General features: G+C 39.5%; 1 protein-coding gene across 1 annotated transcript; it reads right to left on the reverse strand.

Moving 5' to 3' along the window:
* Positions 1 to 4,836: 4,836 nt before the first annotated feature.
* On the reverse strand, positions 4,837 to 12,047 carry ankrd1a (ankyrin repeat domain 1a (cardiac muscle)). Its single transcript, XM_084736317.1, has 9 exons — positions 11,891 to 12,047; positions 9,850 to 10,032; positions 7,851 to 7,979; positions 7,656 to 7,763; positions 6,767 to 6,865; positions 6,576 to 6,674; positions 6,230 to 6,328; positions 6,036 to 6,134; positions 4,837 to 5,216 (listed from the first exon to the last, which is right to left on the reverse strand). The coding sequence occupies exons 1-9, from the start codon at positions 11,915 to 11,917 to the stop codon at positions 5,121 to 5,123; spliced, it is 939 nt and encodes a 312-aa protein (XP_084592443.1). The 5' UTR covers positions 11,918 to 12,047; the 3' UTR covers positions 4,837 to 5,120.
* Between the last annotated feature and the right edge of the window lie 8,313 nt (positions 12,048 to 20,360).

Genomic DNA, 20,360 nt, shown 5'->3' on the forward strand with positions numbered 1-20,360 from the left:
CATCCAGACCTGCAGCCACCAGCCACCTGCAGGGCTTCATGTCAGCTCACCCACAAATCACAAGGGAGTGATTGTAAAGTCAAAGTTATTTGTTTTGTTATGTGTTTTATCAGTCTGTTCCCATCCCAATATGCAAATACAGACAGTTTGTCACGGCCCCTCAACGTCTCATGCTAAAGTACAAAGTATAATTTATTGGCTGTATCAGACGCAGCCAGAAAGCGTTTTTATCATGTGGTTAATGCTGTGAAACGGTCATAGTTTGGGGAGGCCGAGGCACCAAAACTACTCATTTTGTTTTTTACAATATTATGTATTTATTATGAAAATTCCTGCCCGCTCGGTCTGTTCTGTGCTGTTTGACACGCAAAAAATAGGCTTGGTGTGTATTTGAAGGAGAGCAGAGCGGAGAGCCCCCTGTGGGACGGGTTGCAGCACAGCTAGTGGAATCACAAGCACTGTTCAGAATGGCTGTGATCGGCTCTGCAGCCGTGCCCAGTGACATTAAGCCATGAGGCATGGACTGACAGACTGATAGTTTAAAGTTTGAAATACATAAAGTGGTTCAAAGGGAACTTTCCTACTTTAAGTGTAAAAGTTAAAAAAAAAAACCCTATGGACTTGCATTTGTGTGCTTGCTTTTATTCCTTTAGGCTGGTGTGAAAGATGTGTCATATTAAATCCATCTGCTGATATGAAACTGCCCAGATCAGTATGAGTGATGTATACATGAATGCATCATCTAGTAATTTATACTAATTGGTCATGTTGTAACCACAAATTCTATGTGAGTGCACACAAAGTACAACTGATCGTGTTTTTCAAGCAACAGAACACGATGAGATGCCTTCGCATGAATGGAAATGCATTGCAGAATTCTTTAGTGTAAGTTCAGGATTGTGCAAATCATAGTATAGGAAAATCTAAGCTGTAAAAGGTTTCCACATAAAAATCTGCTGAAGCATGTCTTTACAAGTGTTTACAGTCTGTGGGCTAATTTAATGGAAACTTCCCACATTTTACAAAACACTCAGTCATTAATTTACCGAGTCATTATGGGGTATCCAGTGAACAATAACAAAACTGCCTGAAGGGCAACATAAATCCATTGGTGTAGATCAGGATTGTGTAAGAACCCGTTGTACATACTGTTGCTTAACAACTGTTGCGAGCATGAAAACACCAGTAAGCAGAAGTGTTTATAACCTGTAGGTTAATTTGGTGGAAATAAGGTAGTAAAGGGAAACTCCTCAGATCTGACACATCAGTCAGTTACTTGTCAATAAGAGTATAACTTAGTTTGCACTGGTGAAGGCGGGGCAGGAGGGGCAATTGCCCCCTTGGTGCACCAGTGTTTGAAAACACGCTGCAAAAGTGGCCTCTTGGTTGCCCTTCCAGTAGACCAAACATGATAAAGTTTGACGCCAAGGTGCCCTTCAAGTGGACAAAACCTGAAAAAGTGTCCTCTTGGCTGATCGTCCAGTGGAGAAAAAGTTCTATAGTGCCGTATAGGCTACATGCCCTACATGCTAGACAATTAGTTGGTGTCTTCATTCCTCAAAATTGTTAAAGAGCTAATATTTCCTAATGTTTTTATGTTACAGACATGCAGTAATTGTACTTTTAGTCACACAATAAAACAATTTTAATCTAAACCAGGGATTGGAACTGTTCCAGCATGATATGCATCACAACCTTTGGCGTGCTGGTGCTCAGTTGCACCCAGTTGGTGCCCTTTATATTTTGTTTTCACCCCTGCCCTTTAGACAGCCTAAGTCCACCACTGTCAGTTTATAATAGCTGTATAATGTCTTCTATGTGTCTGGAGTTTGCAGGGCCACCCCATTCTCATTCGCAATACATCAAATCATGCCAGTGAAGATATGCCTTCAGCGTCATTCCTGGACACACCTGTCTAGCTTTTCACTTTCATGTCTCATTTGAAAGAAACTTTATCATTTGAATCAATGCAGCTGTCAGCACTGGCATCTGATGGGCGGGCTGAAGCATTTAGACTCAAGTAAACTCAAGGTTGATACCCAGTAAAAAGGCACTGAATATGTATTTCATAGACATTTAGTAACCTCTGAGTGTGCTTCAGAGAGAGAGCAGCTCACTTTGCTCCAATTTAATCCCACAAACTCTTCCTTCACTTTGCACAGCAGCTAGGAAGCAAACATGGAAACTTCTTGAACTTTTTCTGCAGTATTTATTCACGTTCATCCAAAGTGTACATTTACTGCCACTACACAACTTCACTGCTAAATTTTGGTTTTCAGTTAAGGAAATTTGGCAGCTCGTTAAGGAAGTTTTGCTGCTCATTTGCTGCTGGACGCTTTGAAATGCATGGACAAGACGGATCCTGTGGACAGACACTTCAGTGTGGTGTGAACTCTGTTGTCATAGGAGTAATTCCTTGCCCTGCACAATACGCAAGGCCTGGAGTTTCATTCTAATGAGATATAATTCTGGTAATATAGTGATTCCGTTAACAACGACAAATGCTTTGAGGAAATAGACTAAAATTAGGGGATAATACTTAAAATTGTTAATATAAATATAACTTATTTGAGTGAATTACAACCAGTAGATGTGTTTCAATCTGCATAGAAAATAAGTTTAATGGCATCAAAGAAGGAATGTCAGTAAATTAGTCTGTATTTCACGCGGATGATTTATATAATATTTGACTGAGGACAGGAATTCAATATGTGCCTACAGGTTATTAAAGGGAAAATTCACCACTTTTTATATGGATGTCTAATCAGTGTTTTTTGTGGTAAATGTGGCCAGTTGAAGCAATAAATTCTTCAGTGCTGCTATATTGACAAGGCTGAGTTCCCCTGCAGCTAAATCTGTTGCTCTTCCTGCAGCATTGCTGTCACAGTAATGTGACAAGAACTACGTGTTATTTCAGCTTTGATTTCTAGTCTCCTCCTCTGGGTAGCCAGAGGCGTCCTAGATGAGGATTTTTGTCTCCTAATGCCATCCTCTGGCCAACAAAGTAATAGCTATAGATATAGGCGTCACGATGTCACATGCATCCTGGTAGATGTAGGCGCTGCCAGCATGGCAGACAGCAGAACTCAGCTTTCTTGGTCAGTACAATGCCTCCATACTGCTCGTCTAGTGTAATCCAAGTCTCTTAAAGCTCCGACATGCAAAGCTGACTTTAAAGACGTCATTTAGACCATGTTTTTAGACCAAATCCTCACTGTAGATCCTTAGCTTGGAGCCAAGTTCACATGTGCATGCACAAGTGAATGGCAAGTCAGGGTTTTAGGAGACTTGGATTACATGAGCAGTATGGACCATAACAGCAAACCTGGCCTTCATTCAGTATATAATGACTGAATTTTCATTTTTGGGTGAACTATCCCTTTCATCTCATCTGCTAAGCCTATAGATAAAGATATAGAAATCATCCCTTATTTCAGAATAACTGGCATTCTCAGTGAGTGGAGTAAATCTCTCAATAAAAGGAAGCTTAAATTCAAAATCTGCTTTATTCAATCAATCCAATAAATACAAGGAAGCAAAATTTACATACAGCTTTAACAATAAAAAATAAATAAGCATTCATATATCAAGACTTGTTTCATCCACATAAACCTGTCAGACATTCTCTGAACCAACAGTGACTTTTCAGCATCTTCTCTCTCACACTCTGTGTGTGTGTGTGTGTGTGTGTGTGTGTGTGTGTGTGTGTGTGTGTGTGTGTGTGTGTGTGTGTGTGTGTCTGTGTGTCTGTGCTTTTAACCCAAACTGTTACAAATCCAGAGACAAGAGGGACAAAATTCCCAAAATATCTTCACTGCAACAAAACAGACGGGGTGAGCAGCTGGAACGTCAGGGTCAAACTTTGGCAGAGTTTATAGGCTGAAGGTTGGAGCTCTTTTTGTATCGCTGAGTTGACCTTTGATAAGCTGTTTGAAACCCTGACCTTAGAGGAAACTGAGACTATCTGAACAAGATGAACAGTCCCAAAATTGTCTGGACTAAACCTACAAAGAGATGCTTGAAGTTTAATGAAAGTTAAATGCAAAAGGTTGCAGGACTGTGTGCTGTTTGTAATGCATGTTACTGCATTTGCAGCCCAGGGAATTTCTCTTGTCTAAGGAAACTAAAGAAACATGGTGGATTTTGTGCACATCAATAAAAGACGTGTCAGTGAGATTCTTCTCAACCTGATCCAAAAACTTACTTCTTCCTGTCTTATATCTCAATCTCAATATGCATAAGACCAAAGAACTTGGTTAAACTCGTCTGAATGTTTAAGTAAAATTAAAAACACGCATCGTCTACCAGCAAAAGGACACTTCCCTTTTATAACTCTTCACACTTTATACAAATAAATAACTTATGGAATCGATTGACTATAGATGATGTACATCTGGAAAGCCTTTCATTGGTTAGTGAGTTCAAATCTGTAAATATAATTGGTTAAGCAATCATTAAACCAACTACCTCTAGACAGTCACTCAGTTATTAAGTGTATGGTATTGCAATAAATTAATCAAACCTGATAAATCGATTGCTGACAGTTGTCATGAATCAATAAATAATCATCTTCTCGATGCAGCATCGCTGACTTCAACTCAGCTTTAAAGTAAAAGACGTCTTCACGTCATCAGCAGAGACATTGTCCAGCAATATTTGGCAATCAATGAATCTATCAGTGCTAATAATCACATTATTAACAGAATGCTGATTAGATTTCACATTGTTGATCAAAGGCTCTTTGCTGCCTTCTCACATCTGGCAGCACACAAGACAGATGTGTTCATTTATCACTCCCAATGAGAAAATGTCACTGTGCCAGTAGGCGTCAAAGGAGTTAAAGTAAAGTAACAAAAGGTTCAGTCAGGCTGATGCTATCTTTTTTAAGATATCCTCCAGCACCCTGAGCCAACATAACATTAATAACAGGTATTTCCTGAGGGGGTCAACAAGCCCCTCTGATAAACAGAAAAGACTTGTGTCTTTATGGAAATGACTTGAATGGGCGAGAAAAACACAAACTTTTTCCCTTTTCTAACATTTTCTTTCCTGATAAAGCCAGCAGATCCTGAGGCTGAATCTTGCGTTGAATTCCTGTTTTTACTGGAATGTGTGTGGCTCTACTGGTCTACTGGTTTGTCCTGATTGAAGTTGAACAGGAGGCTCTTGGCTCCGTTCTGCCATGAATACAGTGTCTCCATTGGGGTCTTTCCATCCTGTACAGGAGAAAGAAGCGCACAAGATGGTAAATCAACTGGAAAAGTGACACTTTTATTCTTAAGATTAGGACCGCGTGGGCCAAATCTGTCCCCTGATAGGGTGCTGAGTGGCTCCGACCATTTTTAATTTCTGTAACAATAAAAAATAAAATGATCCACAGTTTTTCTAAGGAACAGGGCCAGCCAGGGGCCAGAGAAAAAGTTGGTAAGACTTTTTAAAAAGAGTTTCAGTTTGGCTCAGGACTCTACTGAAGCAAGTTGCCTTGAAACTGAGTTTTCTTCTTACAATTTTAAAAAGTGAGGGGTCACTTAGAACCATTAGGATCATAGTTTGAATATGGGGCCCCTGAAAAAGACATGAGCGCCCCTCAAAGTTTACTCTGAGACATTTAAGGGGAGAAATAAAACAGTTAATTTACAGTGTTACAGATTACATTCTTTTCTTATATCGTCTTTTTCTGTTTTATATTCCGCAAGAATACTCTTTATTTATAGTTAAAAACACAAGTTTGTGAAACATTGTTTAACAAATGTTTAACTTTTGTGTTTTACTATGTGATGTGTGATTATTGAAGGGATGTGAATGAGTGACTGTGTAATCCAAAGGATGCTGGGTGTCTCCAGCAAGTTTAATTGAAAACTGACCATTTGGGTTCAATGGAAAGTTAGTCACTTTACTTTGCACTGATTGTCAGATGGCAGCTGAGGTTCTGAAATATTTGTGTCTCTGAATATGTTGCTTTAAATGCCAAGATTTTAAAATGTTTGTCTCTGATTCTTTACACCCTGTGTGCTGAAGTGCTGTTGAGTACTTACGCAGTTCTTGGTGTTGAGACTGGCTCCGTACATCATCAGCAGCTTGATCATCTTGAATCTGTTTATTCTCACAGCATCATGCATGGGCGTGTCTCCGTCCTTCAGTCGGAAAGGAGAAACAAAAATATAATCAGCACATTCAATCAGAACGAAGATGACTGGTGATGTCTGTGTTGTGTTGTCTAAGTCCTTACTCTGTCTTTGGCGTTGACGTCTGCTCCACAGTGAATGAGATGCTCAGCACACTCACAGTGTCCCGTCCTCACAGCGACATGGAGAGGAGTGCTCTGCAGCTGAGGAGAGGAGAAGAGTTCAGTATTCTTCATTAATGCAAGAAAAATTCCTAGAATTATCACTAAAATCATTAAAGGCCCAAGTTTTATTCTCTGAGACTTGTTGTGCATTGTCAGTGATGCGGGTGTCTTCTTGAATACCACCACTAGATGGCGTTAAAGTAAGTCACACATGCTGGAATATGAACTTGCAGCTATGCAACTTCAGCTCTTTTTTTCTCCAACAACAAATTCAGTGTGTCCCCACCTTGTCTCTGTAGGTGATCTTGGCTCCCTGGTCCAGGAGGAGCTGCAGGGCGGGCAGGCTGCCTCCTCTGCAGGCCCAGTGGACCGCTGTGGCATCGAGCTGAAACACACACACACACAGAGTCAGTCTAACAGTTCAATGTGTGTGTATGAAAGAATGGCTGTATACATTAAAGGACAGAGTTTTCTCACCTTGTCTTTTTTCTCGATGGCAGCTCCGGCCTCCAGGAGTCTTTTCATCACCTCCACGTGTCCTTTGAAGGAGGCTTTGTGCAGAGCTGTTCTCTGGAACTGGACACGATCAGAAAAGTTTGTTTACTGATACATTGAAAATAATAATAAGAATAATAAGATTGTAAAAACTTTGTGCAATAAAATGGAATCAGCTCATCTTTTTGATTTATCATTGATGTAAATACACCAGTTTTATTCACTCAAGTTAGTTAAAGATAAAATTTGTAGCATTTATTTTCACAAAGCTCTGCAGAGCTTAAAACACAAGTTCTTCTACTTGAAGTCTTTTGAATTGAAACAAGTTGAATGAATGTACTGTACAGAGTTCAATCAAATCATTAAATTCATCATCACAAAATTACCTCAACTTGTCTTTTCTAATTCAGTTCACTTTTCAGTCACATTTCAAGGCAATCTGGACATTTTTAAGTTAAAACAAGCAGTTTATTTTTTACAGTGCGTGGTCTGTATGATCACAGTAAAAAATTATCAATCAACTCAACTTTTCTCAGTAATTTAATGTAAAAGTTTTATTTACTCAAGTTTATTAAACCTAAAATTGAATCATTCCAAAATTTTCTAATTCAGTCCACTTAAAATATTAAGGCAGCCTGGACACAAACTGTTTTTACAGTTTATTTTTTACAGTGAAAATAAAGTTCATTTAATAAGTAATACTCCTTCTAAAGGTTGTGTTACTGGCCTTGGCTGATCAACTACTTTTTGATAAAAGTATGATAACTTGTCAGAAGTTAAGCCTTCTTTTGTGTGCATTATTTTATTATTTTAATGAGCTTTTTCTTGAGAGGTTTCCATGTTTGTTCCACAGATGCTGTGTGACACTCACATGGTCGGCTACATTGGGGTCTCCTCCATCACTCAGGTATTTCTCCACCACAGGCAGTTTGTTCTCCATGGCTGCTGTCAGAAACAGCTGCTCATCCACCGTCTCTGGCTGAAAGATAGAGATGCAGAGTAAAACCTGGAGGTAAACCTGTGGTCAGACAGAGAGCTGCTCCCTGCTCTCTGAACATAATCTTACCACGATCTCGGGCTCTGGCTGGCGTTTCCTATGGAGGGGAGCCTTCCTCTCCTTCCTCCTCTTCCTCAGCTGGAGGATGTTGAACAGGTCGTCCACCGTCTCCAGCTTCAGCCTGCCGCTTTTGTCCGTCTGACCGGGCAACATCAAGACAACAAAACAACAACAAAAGAGATTTTATTCAAAAACCTGCTTCTATTCTTTCATTTATTCTCTGAATAATAACACTGCGAGCTATACTTTAAAAAGTGAACACGTAAAATGTCCTTAAATATAAAAAGAAGAATTTTTCAGTGTGAATAAATGATATTGTGTGTGTTCACCTGTAAATAGTATTTTAATGTAGTAGCTGCTTCAGTCAGTTTGTGGAGCAATGAGGTATAATTCATGACCTCATTCATCAGTAAAATAATAATCTGCAGGTCCTCAGTAAAAAAAATAAATAAATATTTAATATTTAAATACCATTGCTTTGAGGTTTAGAGTGTAGATTACTCCTGAGTAGATTAGTTAGAAAAGAAAATGTTATTCTCCCAGAGGCCACTAGGTGGCAGCAGGGACCAGCACACACACTCAGCAGGCACTGATCACACACTGCATGTAAATATTACATCAGTCTTATCTGAAGTGTAGCATTAGTTAATTCTGCACACATATTTATCATCATTAGTTCAAAGTAAAAGCCTGTAGTTGCATTTCTGATTTGTTTAGCTGGGATTTGACGTCTCAACCAATGAGATCCACAGATGGAGCCCTGATAGTTACTTCTGATTCATAGTCATTAGCAACTTTTTTATTAAAACTTTTCTCTTTGTGAAAGTACTTAAAATGTTTGATACATGTTTTGTTTATATTTTTATCCCCATCTTTTTTTTTAGCTTATTAATTCTATTGCCTTTACTTCCTCTGTGCTCACATCATTTGGCCTTATTTTATTTCTTTTTAGAAAGCACTTTGTAATATTGGGGAAAAAAGTGTTATATAAGTTAACTACAAGTAGTACCTCTACTTCTATGACTGCAGCTATTACTATTACTGCTATTAATGTCCTCTCATGCCCTCTATCTCTAGTTCAGTGCCTCACTAATATATCCAGGCAAACATCACATCAAAATGAAGATATTGTAAGAAAATAAACTCACTGGGTCATTTTGACCCACTTATGTACCTGAGGTTTAAGAATTTCCTTTTGCACATTCACTGCACTGCATCCACCTCCATGTCTCATGTTTGATGTGTTATAAAGGATGTTAGAAATGATAGTTTGCAGTCTAGAAGAGCTGAAATAGTTTCTGTTGCAGTTAGTGTGGAGTCATGTCATATGATGCTCTGAGTGTCTCTGTCCATGTCTCTACCTGTGTCTGTCTGTCTGATTGTGTGAGGGGAGACAGGTGTGCTGCAGTCAGAGCAGAGCCACAGCAGCTGCATCTCATCTCTATAATCAAGCCTCTAAAATACTCAACTCTGCTATTTCTCCTCTGCTGGATCAAAAACTTGACAGGGGTTTGCTGTCCTTAAAGCCATTATGTGCCTTTTTTGCAAGATTTTTTTTTTTTTTTTTTGCATAGTTCTTGTTTATTCTTATTAAGAGACGCTTAATTGAGATAAGGTGTGAGTGGTGCAAATTCTCCAGTCTGAAAAGCATAATACCATTGTAGAAGAAGAGGGTGCAACAAGATGATGTTATTAACCTCAAACAGTAAAAGATAATGTAGAAAACAGGATGTACATCAGACATTTCTGTTAGTTTCATGTATTAATGTGAGGTTTCCATCAGATCAGTGTGGAGCCATAATGATGATGAGACTGTCAGAACAGAAACAGCTGATCAGTCATCTGACTTAAATGTTTATGTTACATAATAACTTATTCAGAGAAAGTGTTTCCATCTCCCATTAACTCTTTTTCCAAAAATTCTAAACCCATCTAAAGCGAGCGTAAAAACTTTTTTGGACTTTTCCATCAACTTTTTCTTTTGCGATACTTCAAAATGTGTTCTTACATTGAGAGCCGCCACGCTGACTTCCTCGTGCTCACTGCCGCTGTCGCCTTCCTCTGCCAGGTCTCCACCCACCAGCTCCCTGTGGGACCTGCGGTCGTCATGCTTCTCTTGATTAACAGCTGCCTCGTACACGCCCCCTTGGAAGTCGGCGGCTTCTTTGACCTCCGACCTCTTACTGGACACCTGAAGGAGAGAAGAGACGGAGATGTTGTGAAGTTAAAATGTTAAAAATCTGGACCCGAATTTCAAGGGCCATGGATTGTCTGGGAAATCGGATGTTTATGGGGCTGAAAATCCTCTCTTTGTCACTCTCTTCCTCTACTGGAGCTGCATTACCACCAACTGTTACTTTCACATCACATGAGTACACGGTTAGCAGTCCTGATGGCCAGATCATGTTACTTTGCAAGGCAGCTAGATTTCCCGAGAATATCTCCTGGATTAGAAACAGTACATCGCACTTCGCTGCCCATTAGATGGCACTCTGAGGCCCACCGGTGGGCCGCGATCCACTGGTTGAGAATGGCTGTTGCAAACCATTACATCACCGTACAGGAGAAATAAATAAAACACGATTTAAAATGTGTTAAACACCAAAGTAAAACACCATAAGTGCCATGATAAGAGTTTCAAAACTCAATAATATACAGTAATTGTAAGACTAAACAGAGCTTACATGAAAAATCGTCGATAACGAGAGAGAGAGAAAGAGTTTGGGGAAAAAGGTTGAAACTGTTAGCAGATTCCCACACTAATCAAAGCTCAGCAGGAGAGCTTTTGTTTTGTGCTGAACACATGAGCAGCTCTCAGCATTCAGCCGCTGCGGAGCCAAATCCTGCAGCTAACGGAGGAATGTAAACACAGCACCGCTTCAACACTTTAACACACACACTTCAACCCTTTAATGAGCCACAACTGTTTATATGTTATTGAATCACTCGTGTGCTGAGAGTCTGTGAAGTTTTATGGAGGAGAAGCCGTCAGTAACAACAGCAGCTTCTGGGTAATGAGCCTTAGGTAATAGTTTGCTGTTTAATTGCCTTAATGTTTAATCACTTTCACTTAAGCTTAAGTTAAGACAAATCGTGTCTGTTATGGGAACTGGTGTATGATTCTTACGAATTTTGCCTGACAGCAGGTAATATGTAGGAGTCGCATGTATCCAAATATTTTAAGGCAGGTGCCGGACCAGTAGAATGAAAACATAAAGGACAGTCCTCACACTGCAGTGTCATTTATTGTCACATCCACAAGTGATGTTTCAAGCTCTTCTTCAGACGACTCAGATGTTTTCATCGCTTTGTGATGCCGGGCAAAGATGATTCTATGGAAGATTATTAGAGCCTGGCATTTAAATAAAAATGAGAGGGATAAGATTTTTTTCTATTTAATGTTGAGAATAAAGTCAAACTTGTATTACAGCCAGGGACAAGAAACAATCAATTAGAGGAGGATGATGTTTTCCAGCCTTTAAAAAAAGAGAATTAAATCAAAATGTCAAGAACAAAGTCAAACTATCAGATTTAGTGCCAGTCATAACTCAACCACTGTTTTATTTTAAATTAAGTTTGAGAATAAAGTTGAAATACCTTTTCAAAAAGACAAAATAGTATGTTAACTTTTTTTTGGATCTTTCAACTTAAGTCTCAAAAAACAAACAATCTCATCAATTTGGAAAGTTTGACTTTATTCTCAACAATTGAATGTTATTCTTGAAAAGCAAAATAAAATAAAATCTTTCTCCTCTACTTTCTTTCCCCCTTATGATTCACAAGTAAATCCCAACACTATTAAAAAAAATCTGTCCAAGAAATTCTCCACAGTTATCTTATTCTAAGCATCATCAGTTTGCAGCGGAGCATCACTACATTTTTTTCTGTTCAAATTTTCCTCAGAAATTCAATTCTTTTTGTTCAGAGATAATTTACATTCAGTTTCTTTTCTTATTTTAAAAAGTGTAACTTCTCTTGAGAAACAAACTGCCTCTTCGTCCCTCTTATAATCACTGTCAGTTACATTTCCACACATCAGCAGATCTTACCAGTTCCTCAACGCTGTGCAGTCCCATTCTTCTCCTTGATCTGAAGCAGTTAAATAAAGCTGTGGGTAACTGGAGGGAGAGTTAAGTCCACCGGTCTCCTGATGTGATGGACAGTGTCTCTGTGTCTGTCTCTTCTGTCTGCAGCCGGAGCCTCTGCCTCTTATATAGCCCCGTCCAACCTCAAATCAGATCACATTACTGTCCCCATGTGCTCATTTGGCATGTTCAGTGGTACCTACATCACCCCCCCACCTCCATATTCAGTCCCTCCCACTATCACTTCTGCCCAGTTTGGGCTGCTGGCTTCTCTGTGTCACCGTACAAAGATGGAGGTGAGGTAAGAGGTGTCACTCTGTTGCCTCACGCTCTGATCATGTTCATATTTGTGGATCCATAAGACGATGAGACTTAATTAAAGGAGAACCTACATGTTTCTTAGCTTTATACTTTGATTGCTTCTGTTCCTGTTACCAGCTTCATTACATCTTGAAGAGATTGAACATCATGAGTTTCTTAACCATTTATCTATTTGGAAATGAAAACAAAGTTAAACATTTAGTGGTGAGTTGCAGAGTCATGTCCTGGTTCACCTGTAACACACAGTACAAAACTTAGTTATGCACACAGGAAACAGTGAAATACCGGTGAACAGTTTGGATATTCTTGTTAATATGAGAATTTGTTCTTGCTTGTCTGACTGTTCCTGTTATCTGGCCTGTCTGGTGTCCATCACTGTGACTACAAAAGCTCAATTTTCCCATTTGTATCATTTATATCATTTCCTACACGCTGAAGTTTGATTCTGAAAATATACTGAGCATAAAAAACCTTGCTTAAACAGATTCTGAGAACATTTGTAATTATCAAATTAATCTCAAATTAACTAAAAATGGATTTCCCCTGACATAATGTGGCACACAGGAGGGTTTAGTCAGGAACAAACTACAAACCAAAAGAGACAAGCAAACTGTTTGGAGGACAAGATCACAGCGATGACAGAGGAGATTGAAGCTGGACAACACGTATTAGTCAGTGGACTAAATAACTGGTTGACACACAAAGACAAACATGTAGCTTGGGAGTGTGTCACTATTAATTCTTCACCCCTTTATCTGGTCATTTCACGTTATTAAACTAATGCAAAATATTTAGATCAGACTTAAAAAATCTGTTTATGATTTCAAAGTGAAGCAAGTGATTCTAATCCATAATTTCTTAACCCACCTTGAAAAAAGGTCAAGATTCTTGTTCTAAGTAACCTTTTTTCTTTTTTTCAGGATAAACAGTGTTGTGTTGTAATACTCATTTTTGCCACAGGGGGCTGAAGTGCAACATGTTTTCATCCAGGTGATTTTTAATTTCTCCAAGCATTTCTCCTGTTTTCAAGTCAGAAACAAAATAATTCAGATTGGAAAATGGATTAGGGCTTCTGTAAAAACATATTTGACAATGAAGAAATAAAAATACACACCTTATTAGACCTGAACAGACAACATGGGAGAAAAACTACCCAAACCTCTAACCCGACAGGATAAATATCCACACGTCCAAAAACAAGCTGCTTGTGAGGTGTAAATTTGGTTCACAAGCTCTATTCTAAGTGAACCAAAAGGTGCACCACACTCAGCTTTCCCACTAATGCTCTGTTTCTTCACGCTTTTCCAGAAAACTCTTAGTAAATCAGCATAAAATATTTACAGAATGACACAAACATGTATGTAAGTCGACAGGAATAAATCTCAGAGTGATTCATCTTCTCAAACATACCGTCTTTGGCAGCGTCACTCTGGCATGTAGCCTCAGAAATGCAGTGATATCACCATGAGGAGAAATAAATAGTCACACTTCCAAACATCCAGTCACTGCACAGCAGCCAATCACAGATCGAGGTCAGAGGTCAGCAGGATGCCTGAGTGTCTGACCGACAGCCGGCAGCGGGTGACGTCATGTCAGGTGCAGTTTGTCCCGCAGTTAAATGTGGTCAAACTGCATGTTACACATCTCCGAGCGACGTGCAGTACGTACTCTGACAGTGATGACACCTGACCGTATGTGACGGTCACAAGACGACTGAGTTCACTTTCCACCAATCGCCAGAGAGCGAAGATGTCAGATGTAATGCATGAAAAAAGAACTTCAAACAAAAGATCTTATTTCAATACTTTCACTTCAACTTGTACTTCTGGGGAATAAAACAAAGTAAGGGGCTTCTGAGAATGTCTTTAGTTTTGAGGGTTTTGTTGTAAATCAAAGTATGTGCTGACGATCATTTTGACCCGATGATGGTGCTAATTAAAAAGTCAGAGAATCACTAAAGTTATTAAAGTTTCATCCTGAGGGAGGTGTGAATTTATGCACTAAATTCCAAGGTAACAGTGGTCGAGAAATTGCACTCAAATCCACAAATGTGAGCCTCATTCTTTAAGTTTATTAGCATTTTCATTTTAACTGTGATTTCACCATCTGTCACTTCAACTTTTTTCACTATTTCAACTATTTCAAATTCAAATTTGCAAAACATATTTCTTTGACCAGCCTGTGTAAAAACACACCTTCTGTAGCATAAAAAAAGAAAAAGACAAAAAGTTTTTGGAATCTAAAACGTATTCCTACTCGCAAAATTAAAACACAGATTTCAAAAAAGTTGGACACTGTGTAAAACATAAATTAAAACAGAATAAAATGATTTGCAAATCCTTCTTGACCCATATTTAATCAAAACCAGCACAAAGACAAGAATTTTAATATTATACTTTATAGTTTTTTGTAAAGATACACTCATTCTGAAGTTGATGGACAGAATAAAAGAAAAAAAATGCAAAAGAAAGTTATTAAGTTTATAAAAAAATCTGCTGTCTTTGTAAATAATGAATTTGCAGGAGGGTGGTGATACACAAAGGAGCAAAATCTTTTTGGAGCTCAAATTCAGTCAAAACGACCCAAAAATATAAAAGAAAAGTGCACAGAGCTTTAATAAATATCTACAACAATGACAGATGTGTTGTTTTCAGTGCCTGTGCCAAAATAAAAAAAAGAAAATAGTGAATAATAAAACCTTGCATCGTTTCATTGAGACGTACATGCATGACATTTGCACGAGGGACTGCTGTGATTGGTGGAACAAGCAGGAAACTACGATTGGTCAACTTTGTGGAAAAGTTGCAGAGTTTGGACAAAATTACACGGGTGTGCAGGGACTGAAAACCTGTATGTACTTTTCTGCATCTACATTCGTTAAACACACATTAAAATCAGTAGATAATAAAAAGGTTAAGATGACAATAAAAAGTAACGATGGTCGCATATTTCTGTTCTTCTTTTAGACCTTTCAGATGGAACCTGAGCCGGCGCTCTGATGTTTGCAGCCATGTTGTCCACGCCTGACCCTTCAGTCCCTCTGTAAGTGAATTCATAGCTGCGGGCTATTTTTGAAACTGACCTTGTGACTGAAATAGATGTAAAAGGGAGAAAATATTTTGAATGGTGACCTTCAGAGTTACTGTGCACAGCTTTCGCATCGAGCTGTAGATGTGTTTGCCGCAGCAGAATGAAGTTCAGAGTCTTGCTCAAGTGCGCAACACAAAGGGCAGAGTGTGTCAAACTTCACGCACAGACAGGACACAAGTGAAGGAGTGATGAACAGGAACATAATGGTGACTTTGCTATTCCTGTCATCAGCTGATGAATTCAGACAGCAAGAAAACAGCAAGGAATTTGAGTTCATTTTGATCACCTGGGGATTTCTAAATGCAAAATAGTTACTTGGAAGGTGGCAAGAACAGCTGCCAACAAACCTACGCTCCTTACATTTTTTCAAGGACGCCTAACTGGAAACGACACTCTCTCCTCAGTGGTAAGCACATGACTTCTGCATGTCACTGCCCCAGTATGAAGAGCCACCTGACAGACACTGGACTGGCTCTGCAAAGCAGGACTTTTTTAAACTCTCTAATTGTTTTCTCCCAGTATTAGCAACGAACGCTGGAAGATCGCCCGCAGTCTCTACTGAGCAAAGAGCTTAGATATTATAGACTCACTGACTTGTGAGTCTATAATATCCATAGTGTCTTTGAATCATGCACAGAAAGAATATTTATTCCAATCAGAGAAAAACATTCAGATTAAGTGGACCTTTAAGTTAAATGTAAATAAATTCAGACATTTATATACATTCGCAAGTGACTTTCAGTTTTCAGAGAGGCAAGCTGCTCTAACAAAAATTCAACCAGTGCAAATGACATAGCAGAGAACAGACAGGACAGAGATGCTCTGGTTACAAAGTGATGAGGTCAGATCCAGTGGACACCAGCTAGAAGTCTGGATGGAATGTAAGTATTCACATATTCACTGTTTTCATGCTTCTGTACCGTTGACAGTCGTAGCTGGAGGAATTATGTTTTCAGCTTGTGAACGTGACTCTAGAACAACGAATTGCCAGACTTCAAAACTGGTATAAATGTCCACATGGACTCAAAGATATACTCATTAGATTTTGGGGTCAAAGGTCACTGTGACCTCATGTCTGTCCCCTTCTTGTAAACGTGATATCCCAGGAACACCTGAGTGGAATTTCTTCCGATTTGGTACAAATTTCTAACCTGACACACCAGATGGTTTGTCACACAGAACCATCTGGGAAGCCGTTCACAGAAACTGTTTGGAGAAAGGCGGGTGCTTTCAAACCATCTGTCACGTCTTACACGGGCTAACTTCAACCAATCAGATCAGCTCACCGTACCAAAGCCAAAGCTGGCTGGAAGAAGAGTGAAAACATCTGTTCCATCAATAAAAGCCTTCATTGTTGTTCTTTTCTCTTCTTTCAATGACTAAATCCTCTCCAGTTCTGATATGACTGATGCTATCACAGTATCAATGCTAACCTCTTCAGGAGCCGCCACTGTTTGTTTGAGACGAGTGGTTTCCACGGACACTTCTCACTGTCTGTGCATCTAAAACCTCATCTGTAGCTACCGGTAGTCCCTCTGAGGACGCTGATTAACTTGCACCACCTCTGGTGCAGACACAAACAGAAAACTCTGAGCCTGGTGAGATGCATCCTCATGTGATCTTATGATCCAGGTGTCTCACAAGCTAAACAAGCATCCAATTGAATTCAAGGATGAGGTCATTAGATTTTAGAGGTCAAAGGTCACTGTGAACTCACAAAACATGTTTTTGGCCTCAATAATTAATTTGCTAATTATGACAAAATAACACACAAATATCTAACAGAATAAAGTGATTAACTAATGACTTTTTATATCATTGTAATGTTCAGCTCTCTATCAGTCCTCCTCCTCTTTAAAAACAGTCCCCAAATGAAGACAAAATGTTTTTCACTGGAAATTATTCACTGGAATCAAACAGATCAATATAGTGATGACTTCTGTTTTGCCAAAAAAAAAAGCTTAATACCTTTTCATACATTATGTGTGTAGTCATACATTTTTTTTACATTGAAAAACTTGTTAGACCTTAAAAGAAACTGTGTGAAATGTGTGTGAACTTGAAATGATCCAGTTTCATTTAATTCAAACATGACATCACGACACCTTCCTATGTATTCTCTGCCAGCAGAAGCACTGACCATAAATTACAAACAGGCATGAATAGAAACAACTTTTTATTCGTTTATTTTTGTGCTGTGATGAAGTTTGTGATGGTTTTGCTGACAGCTCGGTCAGGAATATCGTGCTGTTGCAAAGAACACTTGGCACCAAGGGTGAGATGAAATAAAAAAGGTGCTGCTCACCAAAATAAAGTCCCTTGTGGCTATTTCAGCTGTGACTCCCTCCTCTTAAACACACTCCTCATCTCCTTCTCTCATATTTATCAGCAGTCTAAAGGAGAGTGTGAAGATGACACTATCTTTATACAGTAGGCTGTGTGTGTGTGTGTGTGTGTGTGTGTGTGTGTATGTGTGTGTGTGTGTGCGCGAGAGAGAAAGATCCCGTGCAGCCCGGTCAGCGGCGTGCCGGTAGTCTAAGACTGGTTCGGCGTTAAACCCACAGGGATACATCATAGGATTCTGTAATTATAAATAGGCTCTGTGCAGAATTCCTTCTCTGGAAATATATCTAGTTTACTCTATTATTAGCCGCGTAAATCCTCCTCTCACCCACAATCCTCATTGGAGGGGTGGGGGGCACTGCATCTGCGAGATCGATTGCAGCGCCTCTGCACTGTTTACGAGTGTGTCATCGTATGAAGATAATCCTTCACTCAGAGAGACAAACCGTCCGGTCGTAATTCACGACGCTGTTTGCTTTCTGACAAGCGCCAGCGGGCTCCACAGCCCCCCGACCGTCCTCTGCCCATCTGTCTGAAAGAGCTGTAACTCTGACAGGGATGAAATTTAAAGGTAATTTGTCACGCTGCTGCCATGATTTTTTTTTTTTTTCAGAATAGACACGAAGGCAAATGACAGCAGATGGGACGAGATAAAATGTGACATGAAACTTATGTTAATGGAGAGATAATGTTCAGTTATGTTCATGTAAGATGCTGAGGAAACAGGCAGCAGTTTAAATTAAATGGACCACCATCCCGAGGAATTGCGTTCACACTGGACCATTTCACCCCTCAGAATTTATATCCAATACCAACCTTCAGTCCCGTTTGTGATATGGACATAAACAGAGGCGTAGTCCTGGAAGGGAGGGGTTGCAGTTTGGTAGGTTGAGGATTGCAAAACTGCTTTTCACAGATGATGTGATCCTGATGGCATCATCAGTCTGTGACCTCCAGCGATCACGCTCTCATCCTACCGGTCAATCTTCATTCCTAGTCTCGTGAAGGGTGGGTCATGACCGAAAGAACAAGATCGTGGAGTCAAGTGACCAAAATGGGTTTTCTCAGGAGGGTGGCTGGCATCTCCTTTAGGGACAGGGTGAGAAACTCAGTCTTTCATGCAGAATGGAGCCAGTTGAGGGGGTTCGGGCATCTTGTAAGGATGCCACCTGGTTGCCTCCCTAGGGAGGTGTTCCAGGTACGTTCAGCTGGGAGGAGGTCACAGGGCAGACCGAGGACAAGGAGGAAGGATTAAATTACACTAGAAGGGTACATACAACATAGTTTAAAGCATGGGGGCACTGACCAAGCTGCCATATTTGACACGTTGGGAGCAAAAAAAGTGAAACGGGAACTGGCTTTCTTTGGAATTTGAGACCCACAGAAAAAGTCCTGTCAAACTTTTCATCAACTGGTTTTAGTGAAAATCATGTCAGAAACTTGTTCCATCCAACATATTCAGGTCTGGATATTGCTTATTACAACCAGTATAACCTCAGTACTCTGTACAAAGGCCAAGAACAGTCTCATTGCCAACTCATCACATACCAATGATTTGTCAGCATCCTTCAGTGGCTCTTATAGACGGACACAGAACCTGTTCATGGCAGAAAAGTGACACATCAGGCTTTGATGTGCCGCTGATATAAACCCACCCATGGCTGTATAAGACAGTCTGGTGACGAAGAATAAAGGAGGGAGAAAGTCCACGCATGAGCTGTGGTGGATGAATGAACATTTCTAAGTTGTAAGGCACATAACATTGTGTGCAGCGTGTGACTTTTGAGTTACAACATGACCCTAAAGATGGTCTCATCCTCAACATACACAAGTTTTTTTTTTTTGTTTTTTTTTGCCTAGACCTAATCAAACTTTTGTCTGCCTCTAAAAGACACCTTGTTCTCCAGAATGAGACGCTGACAAACGTGTGGTGGAGAACGTGTTGGCTGTGCTTGTTGTTTGTTTTTTAATGCTGTTATCACAAGATGATGAGTTTCGTTATCTTGAGAAAACAAGTTTGTTATGTCGAGATAACCAGATAATTATCTGATTTGGCGAGAAGACAAAAGGTTGTTTCCTCTTTCAACTTATAACATTGATGAGATCAGGAGTGCCATGCCAGCATGTATACATGCTATTATGACCAATATAGCTACTGATTTAGGCTGAGGAGGTCAAGTAGTACCCATTACTGACCAATGCATCAGACTGTACATCAACCTTATTTAATAAACATACTTTATTTTACCATATATATAGTTTGTTTTCCAGTGGCCACATGCCAGAGACATTTTTTTGGGTTCCTGGACTGTATATATACTTTATGACAGTAACACATGACCACTGTATGTGAGCCTATCACTTACAGCATTTAGCTGTAATATAAATAACCTCATATCAACTCATGATGGAATACATTCTTTCAACAAGTGGAAAAAAACATAAAAAGTTCATATGGTCTGCTTTGAGAAGCATGTTCATGTCATGGTCCACTCCTATGAATCTTATCATGAATAAACTGGCCTTTCTCAAGATAAATTAACTCATTATCATGAGGAAACTAAATCTGTTATCTCGAATTAACAACTAATTAACTCATGATCATGAGATAATGGCATTAAAAACTATCTTGGCATGCACAGCGGTTCTTGTCTTCTGTACCACAGCAGGACTCAACACT

This window comes from Lutjanus erythropterus, chromosome 14, assembly GCF_056507025.1.
Source record: "Lutjanus erythropterus isolate fLutEry1 chromosome 14, fLutEry1.hap2, whole genome shotgun sequence".
NCBI classification, from domain to species: domain Eukaryota; kingdom Metazoa; phylum Chordata; class Actinopteri; order Lutjaniformes; family Lutjanidae; genus Lutjanus; species Lutjanus erythropterus.

Excerpts from the sequence above, each read along its gene's own strand:
- ankrd1a (XM_084736317.1), bottom strand. The coding sequence starts at position 11,917 with ATGGGACTGCACAGCGTTGAGGAACTG. Across the intron at positions 10,033-11,890 it reads TGCACAGCGTTGAGGAACTG|GTGTCCAGTAAGAGGTCGGA; the intron begins GTAAGATCTGCT and ends TCTCTCCTTCAG. Across the intron at positions 7,980-9,849 it reads TCAGCGTGGCGGCTCTCAAT|ACGGACAAAAGCGGCAGGCT; the intron begins GTAAGAACACAT and ends TTGCCCGGTCAG.